Raw genomic sequence first — 19,883 nt, forward strand, 5'->3', positions numbered from 1 at the left:
TTGCGAACAGAATTTACAGTTTTCCATATTGTTTTTGAAAATCTTAGCTAACTAAGGAGACGAGGTAATGTGCCATTGCATGTAAGGTACTGTCCCACTCATCAACCTTTCAGACTTAATTTTCTACCAATTGAGGAAGGCTTAAAAAACTTTCAAGAACTATCATAATGTTCAAAAACATTTGGTGTCTGATTAAAATTTTATTTTTTGCTTCAATCTCAAATTACAATGAATTAACAATGAGGACTGAAATTATTGAGAACAGGTATGGGACATCAGGTAATGAGAACATCACTAGAACAGATATGTGACCTCTTTTGAAAATGACTGGTTAGAAAGTCGACACAACTGACTAAAATCACCAAATTAAAATAACACGTTTATAGTTTTGAAAAAAAAAATAACTTCAAAGTCTTGAAAACCGGTACTTGTCAATTGAAAACAATCAGAAGTTCAATTGCTCCTCTACAAGAAAGCCGGCCATTGACAAGAATATTTCTGATGGCTAGAAATACGAGAAAAAGGCAAAAATCAAATGGGAAAAATGTTGAATAAAAATGTTGAAAAATGAAAATGTTGCAGAAAAAGGTTTTTGAAGCCGCGCTAAAACTAAACTCTAAATTGCTTATAGATGTTCAATTGCACCATCTCTCCACACCAATTTGAATTGTCATCAATCTCGCAATGAGAAAAGACCAAAAAGAATCTCAAAATTTGGCAAACCTCCAAAAAGTGTTTTTTTGGAAACCAGTAGTATGAATGCATAAAATTATTATATAAAATAAAAACATAAAATAGACTCAGATCTACATCCTCAGAAACCAGATGCGACTGTTTTTAGTGTGACAGAGCAACAAGTTGACGGAAATAAGATCAGAAAATTTCCAAGCTCATATATTTTCAAAAGTAAATAAAGTCAAAACATGTCCAAAAGTCATAAATTTTCACCTGTGAACTTAAACAGATTAACCAGTAATTACCTCAGAAGACAATTGGGCTTGGCCTTGATAACATTGAAATCAAGATTTCACATACAAATTTTCAAAATCACATTATTGAAGCTGTCAAAACCATGAGTGTTCCTCTGAAAAGATAACATCAGTCCATTTCGGGCTGGTTTGAGCCTAGATTTGAAACTATTGTTGTCTTATTAAACTTAAAGTATTAAATTATCTAAAAGAATGCAGCACCCCAAAACAATCCAAAAACATGTTGGGTGGCAAAAATCCACGATGAGGAATAAACTAGCCTTGGCTTAAACACAATGAGGCTTGAAATAGCCTGGGCATCTCGTGGAAGTAAACGGAAGTGAAACTAGCCATTTATGGAATTTACGGAGCAAATGTAAGCAGTTTTTAGATCTGTCTTTCAGGCAATTTTAAGCGTTGACTAATGAAGCATTTTTAACACCATTTTTGATGAAAAAAGTTGTATTTTGAAGGACGTCATCAAAAATTTTGCCGGGAGAAAACAATTCAGCAACCCTCCTCTAGCTTTAAAGGTAAGCCCAAAACCAATAGCACCATTGGTAACATCTTCAACGTATCTTAGCAAAATTGGTCAAAATTACGGAACGCGTGAAAATACACAACTGAAATCTGTTGATTGCTCATTTAAATTTAAACCTCGGTAACTCATTGGAAAACAAAATTCGAAAAAGTTGTCTCAATTTTATATTCAATGGCAGACGTGCTTTATAATTATACACTCAGAACTCTCTACGATGAGTATATCGATCGGACAAAGTTGACTGAACCAAAAAAAAACAGTTTACAATATAGTTCATGCCCCGCCAATCATACCAATGGTATCTATGAGCCTGAGTCACTGTCTCAGATTTTATTCAAACCGTAGTTCAGTTTCTACCCAAATATATACTTCTTGTTTGATCCTTATTAAATTAAAACAGCTGAAGCAATTAACATAAATTCATGCACAATGACTTTGACACAATATCTATTCAAAACTCAGAAAATCATGATTCGTCTCCGAAAACTTTTTGCGATGAAACTACTTTAGTTCTCACTGAAACTACGGTATCCCGTATTTCATTGGTTTGTTTTTTTTTCATTTTTCATAATGGAATCCTATGGAATTCATGTACAAATGTTATTCGTAATTATTTTCTCGCTTAATTCATTTTATATCATGTTAGGCTCCCAGTCATGAAATTACATTATTTTTGGCTTTTGGTCATTTGTAGACTTCTGAGAAATTAACCAACGTTTTTATTTGTGGAGACAGTATGCGAGCGTCAGGACAAGTGTAATCGGGTTGAATTCAAGTTTTAAAAAATCTTTAACATACTTGCCGTCCATTGGACTGTTTTTTGAAAAAATAAAACGAAATATTACTTATGTATTCTATACATTTTTATTAATATAATTGTACATAGTGAGTACACAAATAGGTCAGTATAAATTTGCCCTCCTATAAATTCTTCATTATAAAATAATAGGTTCATTTCTCATTTTGAGCATGTTCTAAAATTCCGCTCTTGTTTCCGTTTCGCAATTTTCGATTCCTCTAACATCCTCCTAATTTCTTACAAATTGCTTTGCTTGATTTTCGTGACTTCAAAAGACTCTGCAGCTGTTTTCTGCTCGATTTGTTCTCTTTCTCGTAACGAGATCGAAGAACGTTGCAGAAATAGACTTCAGCTCGGACTTTTAAAGTTTTCACATTATTCGCCACATTTTTGCAATGTGAATCTACTTTCTTTTGGGCTTTCGAGACGCCATGTTTGAAAAATGGTTTGAACACGTTCGCTTCTTTTTGACATTTCTTGCAGTCTTTTTTAATACTCCAAACCCAACCTCCAATTGGTCGCTGATCAATATGGCTGTTTTCTGCGCTGGCTCCTATTTCGTCGTAAACAAGGATTGCAATTTGCATTGAAACAGCTAACAGCAAAACTTTCGCGGCGATTCTCATTTTCAATTTCTATTTTATTCAGACAAGAACAAAGCTAGAAAGTAGAACTGGCTCGTCCAAAATAAAAATTTAAGAATTTGTTTTCTATAAAATTAAATCGAGTTCGGCAATTTGTCAGAACTGACCTAGGAAATAAATGATTTTGAATTTGCATTGCTTCAATGTCTAGCTGGCGAGAGGCTTTTATTCTTTATTCTTCAAACCCTCTGGTATCATCGGGATTTGCTTTTCACATGGTGGGTCAAAAGGATCATAAGTTGATCTGACGTCACATATCGCTATATAACAAAGCATAGAAGCCATTCAATCTCACATTAGAATTATGTGACAGCCCATTTATTGCTACACATTATGACATTTTTCTCATCTCTCATTGGATTTTAAATTGCATTTGAATCTGAGAATTCAATGCTATAGAGCGTATTTGCGACGAGCATTTGAAAAAGTGCCATCATTACGAGCGTCTACCGGAACGACAATTTTGAGTTAATTAACTACTTTTGAAGCCCGTTATCACTTTTATATCTTGTAATACGTTATAAATGTGGATTTAGGACTTACTTATACATTTTAGTTGGTCTGCATGTTGTAGCCACTTTATTTGAGAGTGAGTTTAAAGCAGTACCGGTAGATGCTTGTAGACAGTTGACGTCCACAATACTCGAATGATTAGATGGTATTTAAACGCAAACCATGATATTATTTACAAGTAAACTGAAGATAATTATCTTTTATGATCTTGTAAGATTCTGTCAGAATCATACAAGAGCATGCATCGTCTTAAAAGATTTTCTAACAGAATCATAAAGAACAAGCATTCGTCTTAAAAGATTGTTACATAAAAAACACTGGCTTTGCAGGATTTTTATAATTCGTGTTAATAAGAATCTTGCAAGATTGATAATCAATAGCATAGAACTTGAAAGCAAAAATCTACCCATTTTGGTGACAAAAAATGAATACCCAGTAATGATAAAAGTGAGGAAATAATTGCTTTATTTAAAACTCTTAATTCATCGTTTTGCGCATGCGCAATTTATTTAATTGAAAATTGATTTTAAAGTAAAATTGACCAATATAGCAAACTTAAATTTCCTATCCTGAGCACAAAATTTTAGCTGATTACTTTGGGTCCAGTGCTAGAAAAATGCAGCTTCAAACGAGTGAAATCAATTTTTCTAGTTTAAATTGTATTTTTTATTGTGCTGTTCTGCAGAACAGCACAATAAAAAAAAATAAACCAGGAAATTTGTTTCGCGCGTTTGGAGCTAGATTTTTCTAGCACTGGACCAAAGTAATCAATTAAAATTTAGTAATCAGGACAGGAAATTTGAGTTTGCTAATTTGTCAATTTTAATATAAAATCAATTTTCAATTAAATAAATTGCATTAAAAGTTACCCAGATATGAGTCTTTGTCTATGTTGTACATAATCATTTAATCTAGTGCACTAAATTTTTATATGATGTACTTATTTATTGATTGTACTGAATCCAGAATGAAATGTGAAAAAAGTCACGTTAAGTTCATAAAATACCTTATATCATTCCATGTGTTAGTCTGTTACCCTGTTTCACTCATCGGGAAACTATTGTCCATATGTGTTGTGATTTTTGTGAATCCATTTCTTAACTAGTTTCACTCAATTTGTATTGCATCTCCCGACGACCAGTTGCTCAATTTAACTTATTTCCTGATAATCGTATTTATTACCTAGTTAATCAGAAAAAAGAAAGATAGACGTTTCGCTAAGCGAAATCAAAGATAAAATTTTGTTAAGTGCACTCGCCGCACAAAAAAGCTCAACAGAAAATCTAAAAATGATTTGGATGGCATATCAAGCCCACAATATTGTTTGTGTACGACAGTCTATAAGGTCTTTAATGGAATAAATGAAGAGTACTTCACACAAACGAACCTATAGGCGTGCATCTCGATCCGAATGAACTTGCGATAATCTCACAAGGTAGCCAATCATATTGCAAGATTCATTTAGGTAGCCGTCGCTTGCACAAAATTTGCGAAATATAAAATAACCATCTTTTGCACGAATTTTGTAAATGCTTAAAAGACAACCATCCCGTGTTAGCTGTAAAATTTTGGAATATATTTATATATATATATATATATATATATATATATATATAATTGGCAAAAATTTGATGGTTAACTTTAAAAAACTTCAGATGAAAAGGAATTATAAATACTATGTTAACGTCGAAAACTGGAAAATTCAAACAACATTGTGTTTTTTTTATTTTTTTTTTCAACAATCCGAGTTCTCTTTGTCCCGGCAACCGCAAAACTTTGTATTCAACTTTTTAAAGTCTTTGAAGTGGTGCAAGTCTAATGCTGCTAGAAAGATCTAAAAATGTGCTACTTTTAGTACAATAAACAAATTCAGCAGTTTTCAAATTACTAGGCCATTCGGACGTTTTGTTTGCATTGTTCTCAAAAAGGCTGGATTCAATCGGGATCTCATTAAAAATGACAAAAATTGTGGTCTAAGACGAAAAATAGTTTTGAATAAAACATAACTTCGACAAAACTTTATAAGAGGCACGCTTTGTATAGATGGATAAGGACGTTTAATTTTGCAAGTTATTATGATTAATATATTTTACATTGTTTTTGTTTAATTCGTTTACCTCTTATAATACTAACTATTTTCGGACAGTTGAAGTGACAGGAAGCAGTGTTATTGGATTTTTGAAGCAGTAATCAGTGTTACTGACCAATTTTTTTGCACTTAGTGCTATTGTATTAACCGATTAACGAAAATTGTAAAATACTCTTTATTACATTGGGTGGTCAAGTAACAAATAATGGTTCTGATCCATAACTGGTGAGGCATTTTATCATCTCTAACATTTCATTGAGTAATTTTCACCATACGTATGAAAAGTCATGTTTTTCTACTCTGAGAACGTAATTTTTTCTAACCCCTTCACTATTAAAAAGCAAAGCAAAATATGTTCAACATCTGGTTTGCTTTCTTCCGATAGTTGTCAGAATTTCTCGCAGTTCAATTTAGAAAACCTGTTTTTAGTAATGCGCCGGATTCTGGGGCAAAAAATCCTAGTATTGGCTAAAAGCTTTTTCTAGTGACTTCAATTGTTTGCGAGAAAAAACTTTCAAGAAATAATTTTATCCTTATTGATTTAGATAATAATTGCACCAAAAGACGGACAACTTTTTCAAATTTAGCTTCAAAAATCAATCGAAGACTATGATTCAAAAGCATTATAGAGTGCCATGTCAATTTCAATTTAAAACAATAGTTATCGTTGTCCTCGATCTATACAAAGGATCACAGTGGAAAAAAATTACTTGTACCCCAGAGTTAAATTTTTCCTGAACTAGAGAAGAAAAATATGTTTAAAAGTCATTTTGGAAAGATGAGATATCAAAGGAAAAAATTGATAAAATCAAGCATCAATCCAGTTTAGTGCAACTGTTTGTAACATAGTTGGTTTATTGTTCTAATTTTTGTATTAGTTAAATGTTTGTTGAGTAGTCGCTATCTGTTTTCGATGATTAGCCAAGTGATAACACTAAGAACAGAAATGTGACTCTCTATTAAACCCCAAAATGTGTGCCGGAGATATTTGAAAGCCTTAAAAAGATTTAAACAGATAGAGTCTAATTATTTTCTTTTTTTTCTTATTAAAAAAATGAATATTTTGAAGAACTTTTTGAAACACTAGTTTCAAATATATATTAACAGCAATTTTACACTTTTTTGTTAGCATAAAGATGAACAAAAAGTTTGAAAAAGATTTCTTTGAACACATTTTTGACCGGCTTTACCATTCAAAAATAGTAACAGTTATAAATTAAATCTGTTTTTAAGTCAACCTGTTTTTTAAATAGTTGTCGCAGTGCTGCTACTATCGAACTGATTGTTCCCTATGATCCATCATTTTGTAACTTTCCAAATTTTGCGTTTCTGTTTTTATTCTTCGAACACTGATCTATTTTTCTTTCTCGTAATGAAAAGTCTACACAGCGGAAAAATTTACTGAATACCAGGTGTACTGAAATTGATCACACAGTTTTTTTCCAGAATACCTTCAACTAAGTCGCAGAATGGCATTGCTCTATGTAATTACCAAAAAATTTAATACAGCAACAATATTTTTCTCAATGCACAACTAATTTGTCTTTAAAATGTTTCTTCGATTTGTAGTATACCTATTTAAAAAATTTACTTGTAAATTTTTTTAAGCGCCAACAGAAAAAAAGATAGCTAAACTGCAGCTTATTTTCTATTTTAGAAGTACGCTGAAGTACTTATTTATCAATAAAATATTGTTCCTTCACTTTTGATTAAATGCCAATTTATTAACATGCGTCATTAAAAACATTAACACGTTGAATCTTCGTTATGGAAATATTTTTTGTTTACATTGTTAAAACAAAATTTTTACTTAAAAATTTGCGGCTATTGTTGGACAGTGCATCTAAAAATTTGAGCAGAAATAAAATTTATATTCGCAATGAGTGCCTAATACCTAACCGGGTGTAGGTTCTTGTTCAGTGTGACATGAAAAAACACATCCTGGTCAATTCTGCAGTTGAGAAGTCCCAGAGCAACAAAAATCACCTATCTAGCTTAAAATGGTATATCATCCAGACTTCAGCGCGTTCATTTTATGAAAAGACCTCGGAAGACCAAACCGCCCGGGCCGAGGTGTCAACGCTAAAAAACGCAAAAATATGTAAGATTGGCGTTGAATGCGTTGAATTTATGTAAGATCTACGCTTGAGCGTAGATCTTACATAAATTCAACGCATTCAACGCCAATCTTACATAATTTTGCGTTGAATTTTGGCGTAGACCTTACATATTTAGCGTTGAATTTTAGCGTAGATCTTACATATTTAGCGTTGAATTTAGCGTAGATCTTACATAATTTCAACGCATTCAACGCCAATCTTACATATTTTGCGTTGAAATTTGGCGTAGATCTTACATATTTTGCGTTGAATTTTAGCGTAGATCTTACATATTTAGCGTTGAATTTAGCGTAGATCTTACATAAATTCAACGCATTCAACGCCAATCTTACATAATTTTCCGTTGAATTTTGGCGTAGATCTTACATATTTAGCGTTGAATTTTAGCGAAGATCTTACGTATTTAGCGTTGAATTTAGCGTAGATCTTACATAAATTCAACGCATTCGACGCCAATCTTACATATTTTTCATTAAAATTTGGCGTAGATCTTACATAATTAGCGTTGAATTTTAGCGTAGATCTTACATATTTAGCGTTGAATTTAGCGTAGATCCTACATAAATTCAACGCATTCGACGCCAATCTTACATATTTTGCATTAAAATTTGGCGTAGATCTTACATAATTAGCGTTGAATTTTGGCGTAGATCTTACATATTTAGCGTTGAATTTTAGCGTAGATCTTACATATTTAGCGTTGAATTTAGCGTAGATCTTACATAAAATCAACGCTTTCAACACCAATCTTACATATTTTGCGTAGAAATTTGGCTTAGATCTTACAGATTTAAGGTTGAATTTTTTGAATACCCTATACTGCACAGGTGATTAAAATCACTTTTTAGTGCTCTTTTTTAGTGCAAAATCCGTTTCAGTCCATTTTACGATTTCAAAACTTTTTCAAGTTTTTTTTCGAGAATTTAATTTTTTCACTATTTCAAACCCTATACTCCAAAGGTGAGTAAAAAGAAGTCAGAAAAAATCTTTTTTAGTGCTCTTTTATAGTGCAAAATCCAATTCAGACCATTTGAAGATTTCAAATTTTTCCACTTTTTTTTCGAAAAATTAATTTTTTTACTGTTTCGACACCTATACTGCACAATTGAGAAAAATGAAGTCAGCAAAAAATAACCATTTGCTCTCTTACGGTGCAAAAACCATTTCAGACCATTTTAGGAATTCAAATTTTTTTCAAAACTTAAAAAAAATTTTAAATTTTTCCCAGTGTTTCTCACATGATAAATGCGTTGAATACGTTGAAATTATGTAAAATCTCGGCTAAATTCAACGAAAAATATGTAAAATCTAGGCTAAATTCAACGAAATATATGCAAGTTCTACGCTAAATTCAATGCAAAATATGTAAGGTCTACGCTAAAATCAACGCAAAATATGTAAGATCTACGCTAAATTGAACGCAAAATATGTAAGATCTACGCTTTATAAGGATTTCGGCTCTTAAGGAAACCAAGGTACGGTGGCGCAATGGTAGAAGAGGCGACAAGTAAACAGGAGGTCAGTGGTTCGAGTCCTGTACCCAGAGTTCTACGCGTTGATTTTTTGTAAGATCAACGCTAAATTCAACGCAAAAATATGTAAGATCTACGCTAAAATCAACGCTAAATATGTAAGATCTACGCTAAATTCAACGCTAAATATGTAAGATCAGCGGCAACTAGCGTTGACAAGTCGGAAAATTCACCGCCATTTCTTACATAATTTTGCGCTGAAAGCGTTGAATTTTTGTCTTTAAATTCAACGCATTCAACGCAAAATTATGTAAGAAAATTGCGGTGAATTTTCCGACTTGTCAACGCTAGTTGCCGCTGATCTTACATAATTTTGGCCAAATTCCCCGGCCCGGGCGATCCATACTCGAGCTTGTTCAAGTTCAAGATGCACAACTTGCTTACAACGCAGAATTTAAAACCAGTTGAGTATCGATATTTAGTAAATAATTGCTCCCGAGTTTAACAAATCTCATACTTTGACGCATTATGGTGAAAAATGAATTAAATGCTCTGATTAAAAGTTATTGTTCTTCAATCATTTTAATTAGTTGTTTTATTGAAGAGTGATGTTCAGAAAGAGCTTTTTTTTGTAGATTTTGTTCAGTTCATCAGAGAAACCTTGACAAAATCGCAGACACACAAAAAGTGAAGATATATTTAAGTTACAACTGAGTGCTCACTTTGAGACGCAAATTAGTTCTGAACTTGAAAAAAAATCCAAATTTTAACAAAGACGAAGATGATCACTTTGAATTACTGACTTCTCTCAATGACGATTCTTCCCAATGACCTTGGAAACTCAAGAAAAGCATGACTTTTTTGCTGATGATTAAAACTACCGCCAAAAACCTGATAGTTACTCTTTCCGAAAACATCTGACAAGAAGTCGCAACCAAATAAGAGCAACCAAAAGTCTAGAATATATGTTTCATTACATAAAATGGAGACCTACCTCCGTGATTAAGAAACATAGTCAACCTTCTGAAACGGATTTTTCGCACCCCCCCAAAGACAAAAAAACAGTGCCAAGTTGCCCTCCCCTCTCCCCCTGGACGGATGCAGTCAGCAACAGATTAGCGATCTAACTTTTGGCTTGAGAGGACAACTATATACAGACTTCATAGTCCCACTCAATCAGCAGTACAAAGAAAAGCCCCCCAAGACGATTTTTTTGGTCTCAGACGTCACCAAAGACGAGGAGATTTTTTTCAAGGGTTCTAGGCGTCACCCAATCAAGAAGACCTGACTTTTTTTTGGTTGCAGACGTCACCATGAGATGATTGCCCGAGGTTCCAGACGTCACCTCAGAATTCCCTTCCCCGGTTAGACGTATCCAAAAAACTTGAAGTTTTTTGCGACAAAAAAATTAAAAAAACAGAAAATTGTCCCCAACGAGTTTTTGTGGATTATTCATGAAAGAAATAGCCATGAGAAACTAAATGTTGCACTTAGCAAAAGAAAAACACACAAATTGCACGAAAAAACGATATAGCGTTTTTGCATCGTAAAAATTCAAAAACTTTTTTTTGGATTTATCGCAAAAAATCTACATTACAGTAAAATTACTTGTTGAATAGAACACTTCAGTTGGACCTTAAATTGACTTTTTTAGTTGAGTTGTGTATGTGAAATTTTTGCTCAAAAAACGAAAATGTCGCAAAAGTGCTTTTTTGAGCGTCAAATATCAAAAAAACGTTATTCCAATCTTTTAAAGAAAAGTTTTTAATAAATCCAAAAACATCTTTTGATTGGCCCCCTCAGTTTACTATAATACAGTTTTTCACGTTAGTTTATGGACTATGCTTTTTAGCAAAGAGACAACTAGAATTGCATCTTTGACTTTTAAAATTCAAAAGACGTTTTCTTGACGTTATGATATAAACAATTATTAGATCCAGGAAAACCTATTGATTGGGCCCACCCCCTCAGTTTGCTATAATACAAGTTTCAAAGTTAGTTTACGGAGTTTGCAACTTAACAAAGAGGCAACTAGAATTTGACAAAAATTGCATCTTTGACTTTAAAAATTCAAAAAGCGTTTTCTTGACGTTATGATATAAACAATTAATAGATCCAAGAAAACCTATTGATTGGGCCCCCTCAGTTTGCTATAATACAAGTTTGAAGTTGTTTTTTTTATTATTTTACATTTTAGAAAAGAAGCTACTTGAATTTAGCAAAATTGCATCTTTGATTTTGAAAACTAAAAAAAAACGTTTTCTTGACGTTTTGATATAAACAATTGGTAGATCTAAGAAAACCTATCCATTGAGCTCTCTCAAATTATAAAGAGACAAGCTTGAAATTATATTATCGATTTTTCATTTGAGTAAAGAAGCAGCTTGAATTTAGCAAAAATGCATCTTTGACTAAAAAAACTCAAAAAACGTTTTCTTGACGTTTTGATATAAACATTTAGTAGACCCAAGAAAACCTAATCATTGAGCCCCCTCAGTTTGTTATAAAACACGCTTCAAAATCATTTCATTGATTTTGCATTCTACAAAGAAGCAACCTAAGATTGGCAAAATTGCTTCTCTGACTTACAGAAACCAAAACACATTTTTTCTAACTTTTATTTAAAATATCAATCGAGTTAAAAAAAACTTTAACTTATTGAATCAACCTCCTCACTTCATTACAAAACAAGCTGCGAAAATTTTATTTTAAACTGTTTTCTTTCAAAACCGTAAAGAATGGAGAGAAAAGTCCCTAAAACGCTTCTTCAAAAAAAACTATAAAGGAATTTGTGTTTTCTTAGACCTTAATTGCATACTACTAGCTGCGTGCCTAGTTAATGGGGTAGTATGCATTGAAGACAACTTCAAGAAAAAGGAAAAAAGTAAAGCTAAGAACTCTCATTTCTTTAGCTCAAAAGCAAGAAAATCAAAAGCTCGAAATAATTCCCCTCTTAAAATCGCTCACTCAAACAATCCTTTGAGTTGGAAATCTCAAACGTCCCTTCTTTTCTGTCCGCGGTCTCAGAAGTTGCCGAAAGAAGTCCCTTTGCCACTTTTTCGGTCTCAGTAGTCACCAGATAGAAGAAGAGAGCTTTTTGGTGTCATTAGTTACCATTGTAGATGATCTTCAAAACTTAGTGTCAGCACTTACAAAAGCAGAAAGAATTTTCAAGGTATAGATTTCAAAAGTTTTGAAAAAAACAAGAAGCAGGCAGTTCAACTTTAAGAGAAGGAATTTCAAATTAGCTTCAGCACAAGTCGAGTTGTCTTGTCTGCTTGTCTGTAGCTCTTCTTGCCTATTCGCATCGCATAAAAAAAACGTTTCGATCCTTTTCAACACAGGGTCTAAGCAGTAGCAATCTCTAAGCAAATTTATTCCTTTTCAAAAAAAGGGTTTGTCCTTGTATAAGTTTGTAATAAAAACCATTCATAAGCCATACACTTATTCTACTGAAGAGAACATTTTGATTTTCTTGAGTTGAGCAATTATTTGATCGTGTTTATTATAATAACGAAACAAGCGCGCGCAAAAGGTTTTTTTCTCTTTTTCAGAGATAAAACTAGCTAAATTTAGCACAAAAAAAAGACTAGGATTCTATTTTTTCAGAAAAGTTGCGTCAAATTTTTCAACAACAAAAAACCTGGGGTTGATTAGCCTCACAGTACCATAAACATTGTTTTACAACTTTGAAATTTGCATCACTCCGGTTTCGAAGCAAGCCGTTTATTACCTGTTAATACAAAAAAGACCAACAAGAGCAAGATGACAAAGAGGAACAGTCAAAGTTGTCAGTACGCGTTAAACAAATTCAAAATCTTAGAGCTCAGTATGAAAATCAAGCTGTACCTCTTATAATCTGCTATCGATCAGCGAAAGAGTTTCAGATCACTCAACCTGCTTATCAATAAAGCAAAATCAAATGTTGACGAGCTGAAAACAACACTTGATGCCGTGTTAAAAGAAAGACCGAACTCCAGCAGCACTTCATCTGTCATGGAACGATATTCAAACTTTCTGTCACGTCTAGAGAAATTTGAACACGAAACTGACAGTTTAGATGACGATGGACTACTCAGCCAATCTTCAACTAGGATACACGATGATGTCAGTGTAACAACTCATACGACTGCCAGATATCCAACCCCACGGAGCTGCTCACCATGAACACCAATGAACGCGATTCCAGAAGCAAGCAACCCAGAACGTTCATCATTCTCCAACAAAGCACCACCTTTGCCACCGAGACCGGAGAAACTATCACTGTTTTTGTCCGAATGCCACAAGACCAAACCAATGTTGTCAAAGTTTTTAAATGGCAACAACGAGAATCCCCTTTCTATTGGAATGAGTACATCTAGTTCATTCAGACCAATTAACATCGATAACGCAGTTGAATCCAAAACAGAAGTAAAACACTCGGATAATAATTTTGCGAAACCTGAGACCACCGTCGCCGTCGCAAAAACTCCCGATCGTTTTGCTCTCAGTGATACAACATTATCTGCTGTTGATAGTTTTACAGTCAACCAGCAGCAGCTTAAATCAGACAATGATTCAATCTAGCCGCTTTGTTTTGTAAGCTCGCAAAATATGTTTCAAAACCATTTTCCTCATGAAAACCTTAATAATCAATTTAAGTCAAAAAACATAATATCTGATTTTTTGCGAGATATCGCCGAAGAACGGTTTCAGACGCAAACTTTTGAACCCAAGAGCAAGGGGTGTTCCAAACAAAAAAGAACACATAATCCGCGCCTGATAAATCCCATTTCTGTCAAATATTACAGTCATTTAAACCCACAGAACTCAGATTTTGATCTGCCTCGGACAAAACAAACATTTGAACTGAGTAACACATTGACAAATTTTAATCAGTTCTATGAAAGTTCCTGCCAAAACGCGAACAACTTTCAAACGTCTAGCATAACTTCTTTACCATTGCATAATGGACAGGAATTCAAAAACACAGAGATTGAAATTTCGCCTGGAAGCTTTACTCAATTCCAGCCGCAGTCACACGTCGAAACCGTTGGCATTGAGCTTCTCAACCCATTTGGTGTTCAACAAATCTCCTGTTCAAAACCATTAACTGATAGTATTCCCATTGCTCCGTCAATCTAAACGTTTCTCCCACAAGCGCTGCCTTCAGCAGAGCGAAAACCCGAACAACAATTTCCACATTCACATCAGTTTTCCAGCGTATTACATCCAATATCAATTGAAAGTTCCCAAAACCCTTCATTTGAAATCAATTTTTTACCATGGACCTCAAACACAGCTCCATATTGGCAGAATGCAACAAGTAAACACTCAATCAAGTTACCACCTCTTACGATTCAAACCATTAATGGCAACCCATTGAAAAACAACGAATGGATAAACAATTCTGTTCTTTTGCCTCGTACATAACAACACCAGTATTGCCGACACACATTGTATCACATACTTGCAAAATGCAGTTAATGGCTAAGCAAAAGATGTAATCTAAGCAAATTCATGTGATCCTGCTTATTATAGCACAGCTTTAAACGAACTCATGTCATATTTTGCTGATCCTACAACAGTGGTGAACGCCTTCATAAATCAATTGGAAAACTGGAAATCAACTAATGACTATAACAAACAAAACTTTGTAGCCGTTGCGTTATTCTTGAAACGTTTAGTACAAGCTTTCCAATACTTGGGATACACAGCGGACCTACAGAGTCCAACTCTTATGGAGAAAGCTAAAGAAAAAGTCCCGCATAACATCCTCCTTAAATGGACAGAGCACACTGTTACATCAACCGAAAAACCAACTAATTTAGTTGAATTTCAGAAATGGTTAGAAGTTCAAGCTCATGTGTACGATATGATAAACCGCGAAAACTACCATCAAAATAATCTTCGTAGAATCAATTTTAATAATTCTGGGAACTCCGACTAACCGAAATCTGTCAACAACAATAAGCAGTAGCGGTACTGTAAAACCACATAGCGCTCTGCCATTTCAACCCCTAAACAACGTAACACATGCGATTGTTTTTGCGAGAAATGTCGTGGAAACCATATACTAGCCACCTGTCCCGATTACCAAAAATGTAGCCCAAGCCAGCGATATGACATTCTAAGCATGAGCAATCTTTGCTCGAACTGTTTGAGCAATAAACACAAGAATCAAAACTGCCCATCAACAAAGCGCTGCCAAAGATGCAGCGGATACCACCACACAACACTGCATGACCCTGGTAAAATTATCAAGCGTCCACCAGCTGCTTTTGCCACCAGCAATTCCACAGGTACAAGTGTTACCAACCAAGCAAATCAGCTTGTCAAACAGCAATGTGAACCAGGAAGTAACAACAACGCAAGCGTCTCATCCAAATCACAAAAGAGCCGCTACGGACAGTCTTTTGCAAACAAAAATCAGAATCAATTTCAGCACGCTAATTTGAACAATGCCAACCAAAATTTTAGCGTGAATCATCTACAGTCTACTCCAAAAAAATGGTTTGAACAACTTCAACTTATCCCAGTATTTTTTCTAAACGGCAAGAAAGCTTTCGATACGTACGCTCTGATCGATCCAGGAAGCCAATTTACTTTCATACTTGAAAAAATCGCAGAGTTCCTTGCTCTTTCATGCCAAAATCAAGAAGCCACTACGCTTCAGTATCTTAACACAGTGCATGATATGCCATTTTTAAAAATTTCTGAACAAGTGACAGTTGCACCCTACAAAAATTTGGATCAAAAGTTTTAAATTACAACAACTTATAGCACTCCTTGTTTAAATGTAGCACCAGCTAATACATTTGAACTCAACCGGCTTTGCGATGCATTCAAGGAATTGCGTCACATTCACTTCCCAGAAATAGCTGAAAGCAAAATTGATTCACTTTTGGGAATAAACACTTTTTGCTTTCACACATCCTGTTGAAGTCATCCCAGCAACTAAAAACCAGCCTTTCGGTGTGAAGACGAGGCTTGGATGAATCCTAGCTCTAGAGTACAACAGAGTGCAAAAGCAACCCAAACAACGATATCACCAGCAGAAACAGTACGTGTACCACGTATCACGACAAAGCTCCGGCGATCAGCCCCTCGATGAATTACTTGAGCAATTCTGGAAAATTGAAGCCGAAGGAACTCAACCCGAGAGTGAATCTTCAAATCCCACTGACAAGGAAGCCCTTGACATATTGAAAAAGATAATCACTTACAATGGTGAGAGGTACGAACTTGGACTCCCTTGGAGAAAGCCATTGAGAATAGAAAACAAATATTTCGCAGCTCTCAGCCAGCCAAAAAGTCTTCATAAGCGACTCAGTAATGACATTCAATTGAAAGAGTTGTATGAGCCAACTTTCACAACAGATCTTCAAAAATTTTATGTCAAGCCAGTTGAAATGCCACAGCCAGAACCCGAGAAAATTTGATATTTTCCTCATCACCCGGTGGTTAATCCAAACAAGCCCGGACAAGAGCGCAGAGTAACAAATGCTGCGGCCAAGTTTAAAGGCCAATCTTTGAACTCCAATTTAATCACAGGACCAGATTTGCTGAACGACTTGGTAGGAATCCTTCTGAGGCTTCGTGGAAACCCAGTTGCCATTCTCTCTGATATTGAAGGCATGTTTATGCAGATAGCAATAAGGCATGAGGACCAATCTGCACTACGCTTTCTCTGGCCCAATGAAGAGATTGTTAACCAATACCAGTTTACCAGATTAATTTTTGGAGGACCCTTCTCCCCCTTTTGTGCAATTTTTCTGCTGAACTGTTGCGCAGAAGAAAATGCAATTGAATTTCCAAATGCAGTTTCTGCAGTCAAAAACCATTTTTGTATGGACGACTATATCCATTCTTTGCTGTCTATAGAAGAAGCAAATGAAACCATTAACTAGACTTAAAGTAGCCTTCATAAAGGTGGCTTTCGCTTGACAAAATTTGTGTCAAACAAACATGAAGCCCTAAGGTTCATTCAGCAAGAAGATCGAGATGAACTGAAAGAAATCAATAGATTCCTCGGTCAGAAATTGAATACCAGAACTGACTGTTTTCTAATGAAGACAATAGAACAATTTCACCGAAATGCAAGTGGGTATACACAAAGGAAAATGTTCAGTTTAGTATCAACCATTTTCGATCCCTTAGGAATTTTGTCCCCGCTCACAATTAGAATCAAAATGCTTTTACAACAAGTCTGGAAGCTAATCAAAAAGTGGGATGAACCACTTCCCATAGAACTTCATTCCAACCTACAAAAACTGCTCGATAGTTACTTTGCAATGCCTGATATCGAAATCCCCTGATGGTGTAACTCTTCAACGGATCAGGAAAACAATCACCAGCTCCATGTCAATGTTGACGCCTCAACTGTTGCATTGGCAGCAGTTGCTTACATTCGCACCAAAAAACTGGACGAAATCTTTCAAACAAATTTTCTGCTTGGAAAATTTAAAGTTGCACCAATAAAACAAATTAGTGTGCCAAAATTAGAATTTGAAGCAGCCGTTTTAGATACACGCCTCCGCACATTGATACAAACCAAAATGACATTAAAATTTGAAAAAGTCTACTTGTGGACAGATAGTCGTGTTGTCTTAGATTGGATCAGCTCAACTAAGAAACAAAACGTTTTCGTCTCGAATCGACTCTCGAAGAAATTAAGAAAACAACTAAAACTGATGAGTGGAATCATGTCCCAACTATTATTAATCCAGCCGACCATGGAACGCGTGGCCTTGAGCAATCAGAAATCCACCCGAGATGGCTTACAGCACTACAATTTTTGCAAGACACTGAAAGTTCTTGGAAAGATATGAAAAAGATTTCAACCGTGGGTGCCGTAACAAGAAATACAAAAACACCAATCAAACCTGTTCTAGACCTGAACCGCTTTTCAACTTGGAATAAGCTACTTTTAACCCTCGCAACTGTCTTCAATTTAATTTACAGAGCTAAGAAGAATCGTTCCAACAAAAGTCAATAAACTAAAGGGGATGCTTGTTCATCCCAAAATTGTCCGCTAAAGTTGGCTCAAAACAATGTTTTCTCATCAACAATCAACGCATTAAAAGGAACACAAAAGTTAGACGCCAAGAGCAAATTGAGAAACTTAAATCCAATAATTGACGGAAATGGACTCCTACGATCTAGTGGCCGTCTCCTATTTCATTCAACAGAATTGGAGCTCGAGAAACGTCCAATAATATTGGAAGCAAAGGAAAAGATTGCGAGACTCTACCTTGAACATGCGCACAGAATTGTGCTCATCAAGCAATAGAACCGATCAAAGCATTCGTACAACAACGCTACTACGTCATCGGACTTCGAAAAACACTACTTTCAATAAAATACCGATGTTTTTTTGTGTCGCCGTTTTGACACCCAGAATATTCAATCAATAATGGCCCCACTTCCTGCATTCCGCTTCCCCACAGAAGAAACCAAATTTCCGTTTGCCAACACAGGACTGGTTTTTTTTGGCCCGTTTTATATTGAAGACAAACAAGGCAATATCGAGAAACAATATGGACTTATTTTTACATGCCTCTTTACCCGAGCAGACCATTTGGAAACATGTCCAGATTTAAATGCAGACACCTTCCTCAATGCATATCGACGGTTCACCTGCCGAAGATGCCAACCTATTGTATTGTACAGCGATAACGGAAAAAAACTTGTCGGCCTCCAAAGAGCTGAAGAAGTCGGTTAAAGCTTTAGACAGAAACAAGATTTATAAAGCCCTAGCTGGAAATTTAACCCACCCTACGGCCCTCATTTTGGTGGCGTGTGGGAGCGATTGATTCAGAGCGCCATGAGGACACTCCTGATCGTTCTAGGATCTAAGCGTCTCTCCTTCGACATCTTTGAGACAATAATGGTTGAAGTCGAAGCAATTCTGAATTCCAGACCCTTGACAAATGTTGCTGATCATCCTGAAAACGAAGAACCACTCACTCCAAACCATTTCCTCTTTCAACGCCCGTACAGTTCCCTGCCATCCGGAAACTTTGGAGACCAACAGCCAGCTAGTTTCAAGAACTGGAAGCACGTGCAGCAGCTGATGAACCACGTGTGGCGATGCTTCATTAAGGAATACCTGCCGACATTACTCAAGAGACGTAAACGGACAGCCAACAACTAGCCTCCTCTGAAAATTGGAGATGTTGTGTGGGTACTCAAAGACTTGACGCCGAGAGGAATCTGGCCCCTTGGAAGTGTTGTGGAAACATCCCCTGGGCGAGACGGTGAAGTACGAGTTGCCAAAGTAAAAACGGCTTACGGCTCGTTCGTGCGTCCGGTCGCCGGCCTCGCACGGGTTTTTTTCTCCGTAATTTTTTTAATTCAAATTTTTTGCTCCGGCCTCAGGCAAAATGAGCTACAACCACCCCCCTTTGATATTATTACCCTTACATTATTTAGATTTCCAATTATATAAGTTCAGGATATCGAATCAAACGACAATCAAGATGATCTTCAACCCCTGCCCTCCTTCTTGGAGCATGTTCCCAATGACCTTGGAAACTCAAGAAAAGCATGACTTTTTTGCTGATGATTAAAACTACCGCCAAAAACCTGAGAGTTACTCTTTCCCGAAAACATCTGACAAGAAGTCGCAACCAAATAAGAGCAACCAAAAGTCTAGAATATATGTTTCATTACAAAGATTAAGATCTCGATGCTTTGTTTCTGATTTTTTGTTTGTTTATTTGTTTAATAAAATCAGTAACACAACATTTGGTCAAA

The 19,883-nt window shown here is 35.4% G+C and overlaps 1 protein-coding gene across 1 annotated transcript in view; it reads right to left on the minus strand.

The window, feature by feature from the left end:
* Positions 1-13,528, minus strand: part of LOC142336564 (uncharacterized) — a 41,174-nt gene extending 27,646 nt beyond the window's left edge. Inside the window, exon 1 of the mRNA XM_075385473.1 lies at positions 13,309-13,528. Within this exon, the coding sequence (XP_075241588.1) occupies positions 13,309-13,528 (220 nt within the window). The remainder of the gene's footprint in view (positions 1-13,308) is intronic.
* Positions 13,529-19,883: the final 6,355 nt, after the last annotated feature.

The sequence above is a fragment of the Convolutriloba macropyga genome, chromosome 3 (assembly GCF_964194025.1).
Source record: "Convolutriloba macropyga chromosome 3, txConMacr16.3, whole genome shotgun sequence".
In the NCBI taxonomy this organism is placed as follows: Eukaryota; Metazoa; Xenacoelomorpha; order Acoela; family Convolutidae; genus Convolutriloba; species Convolutriloba macropyga.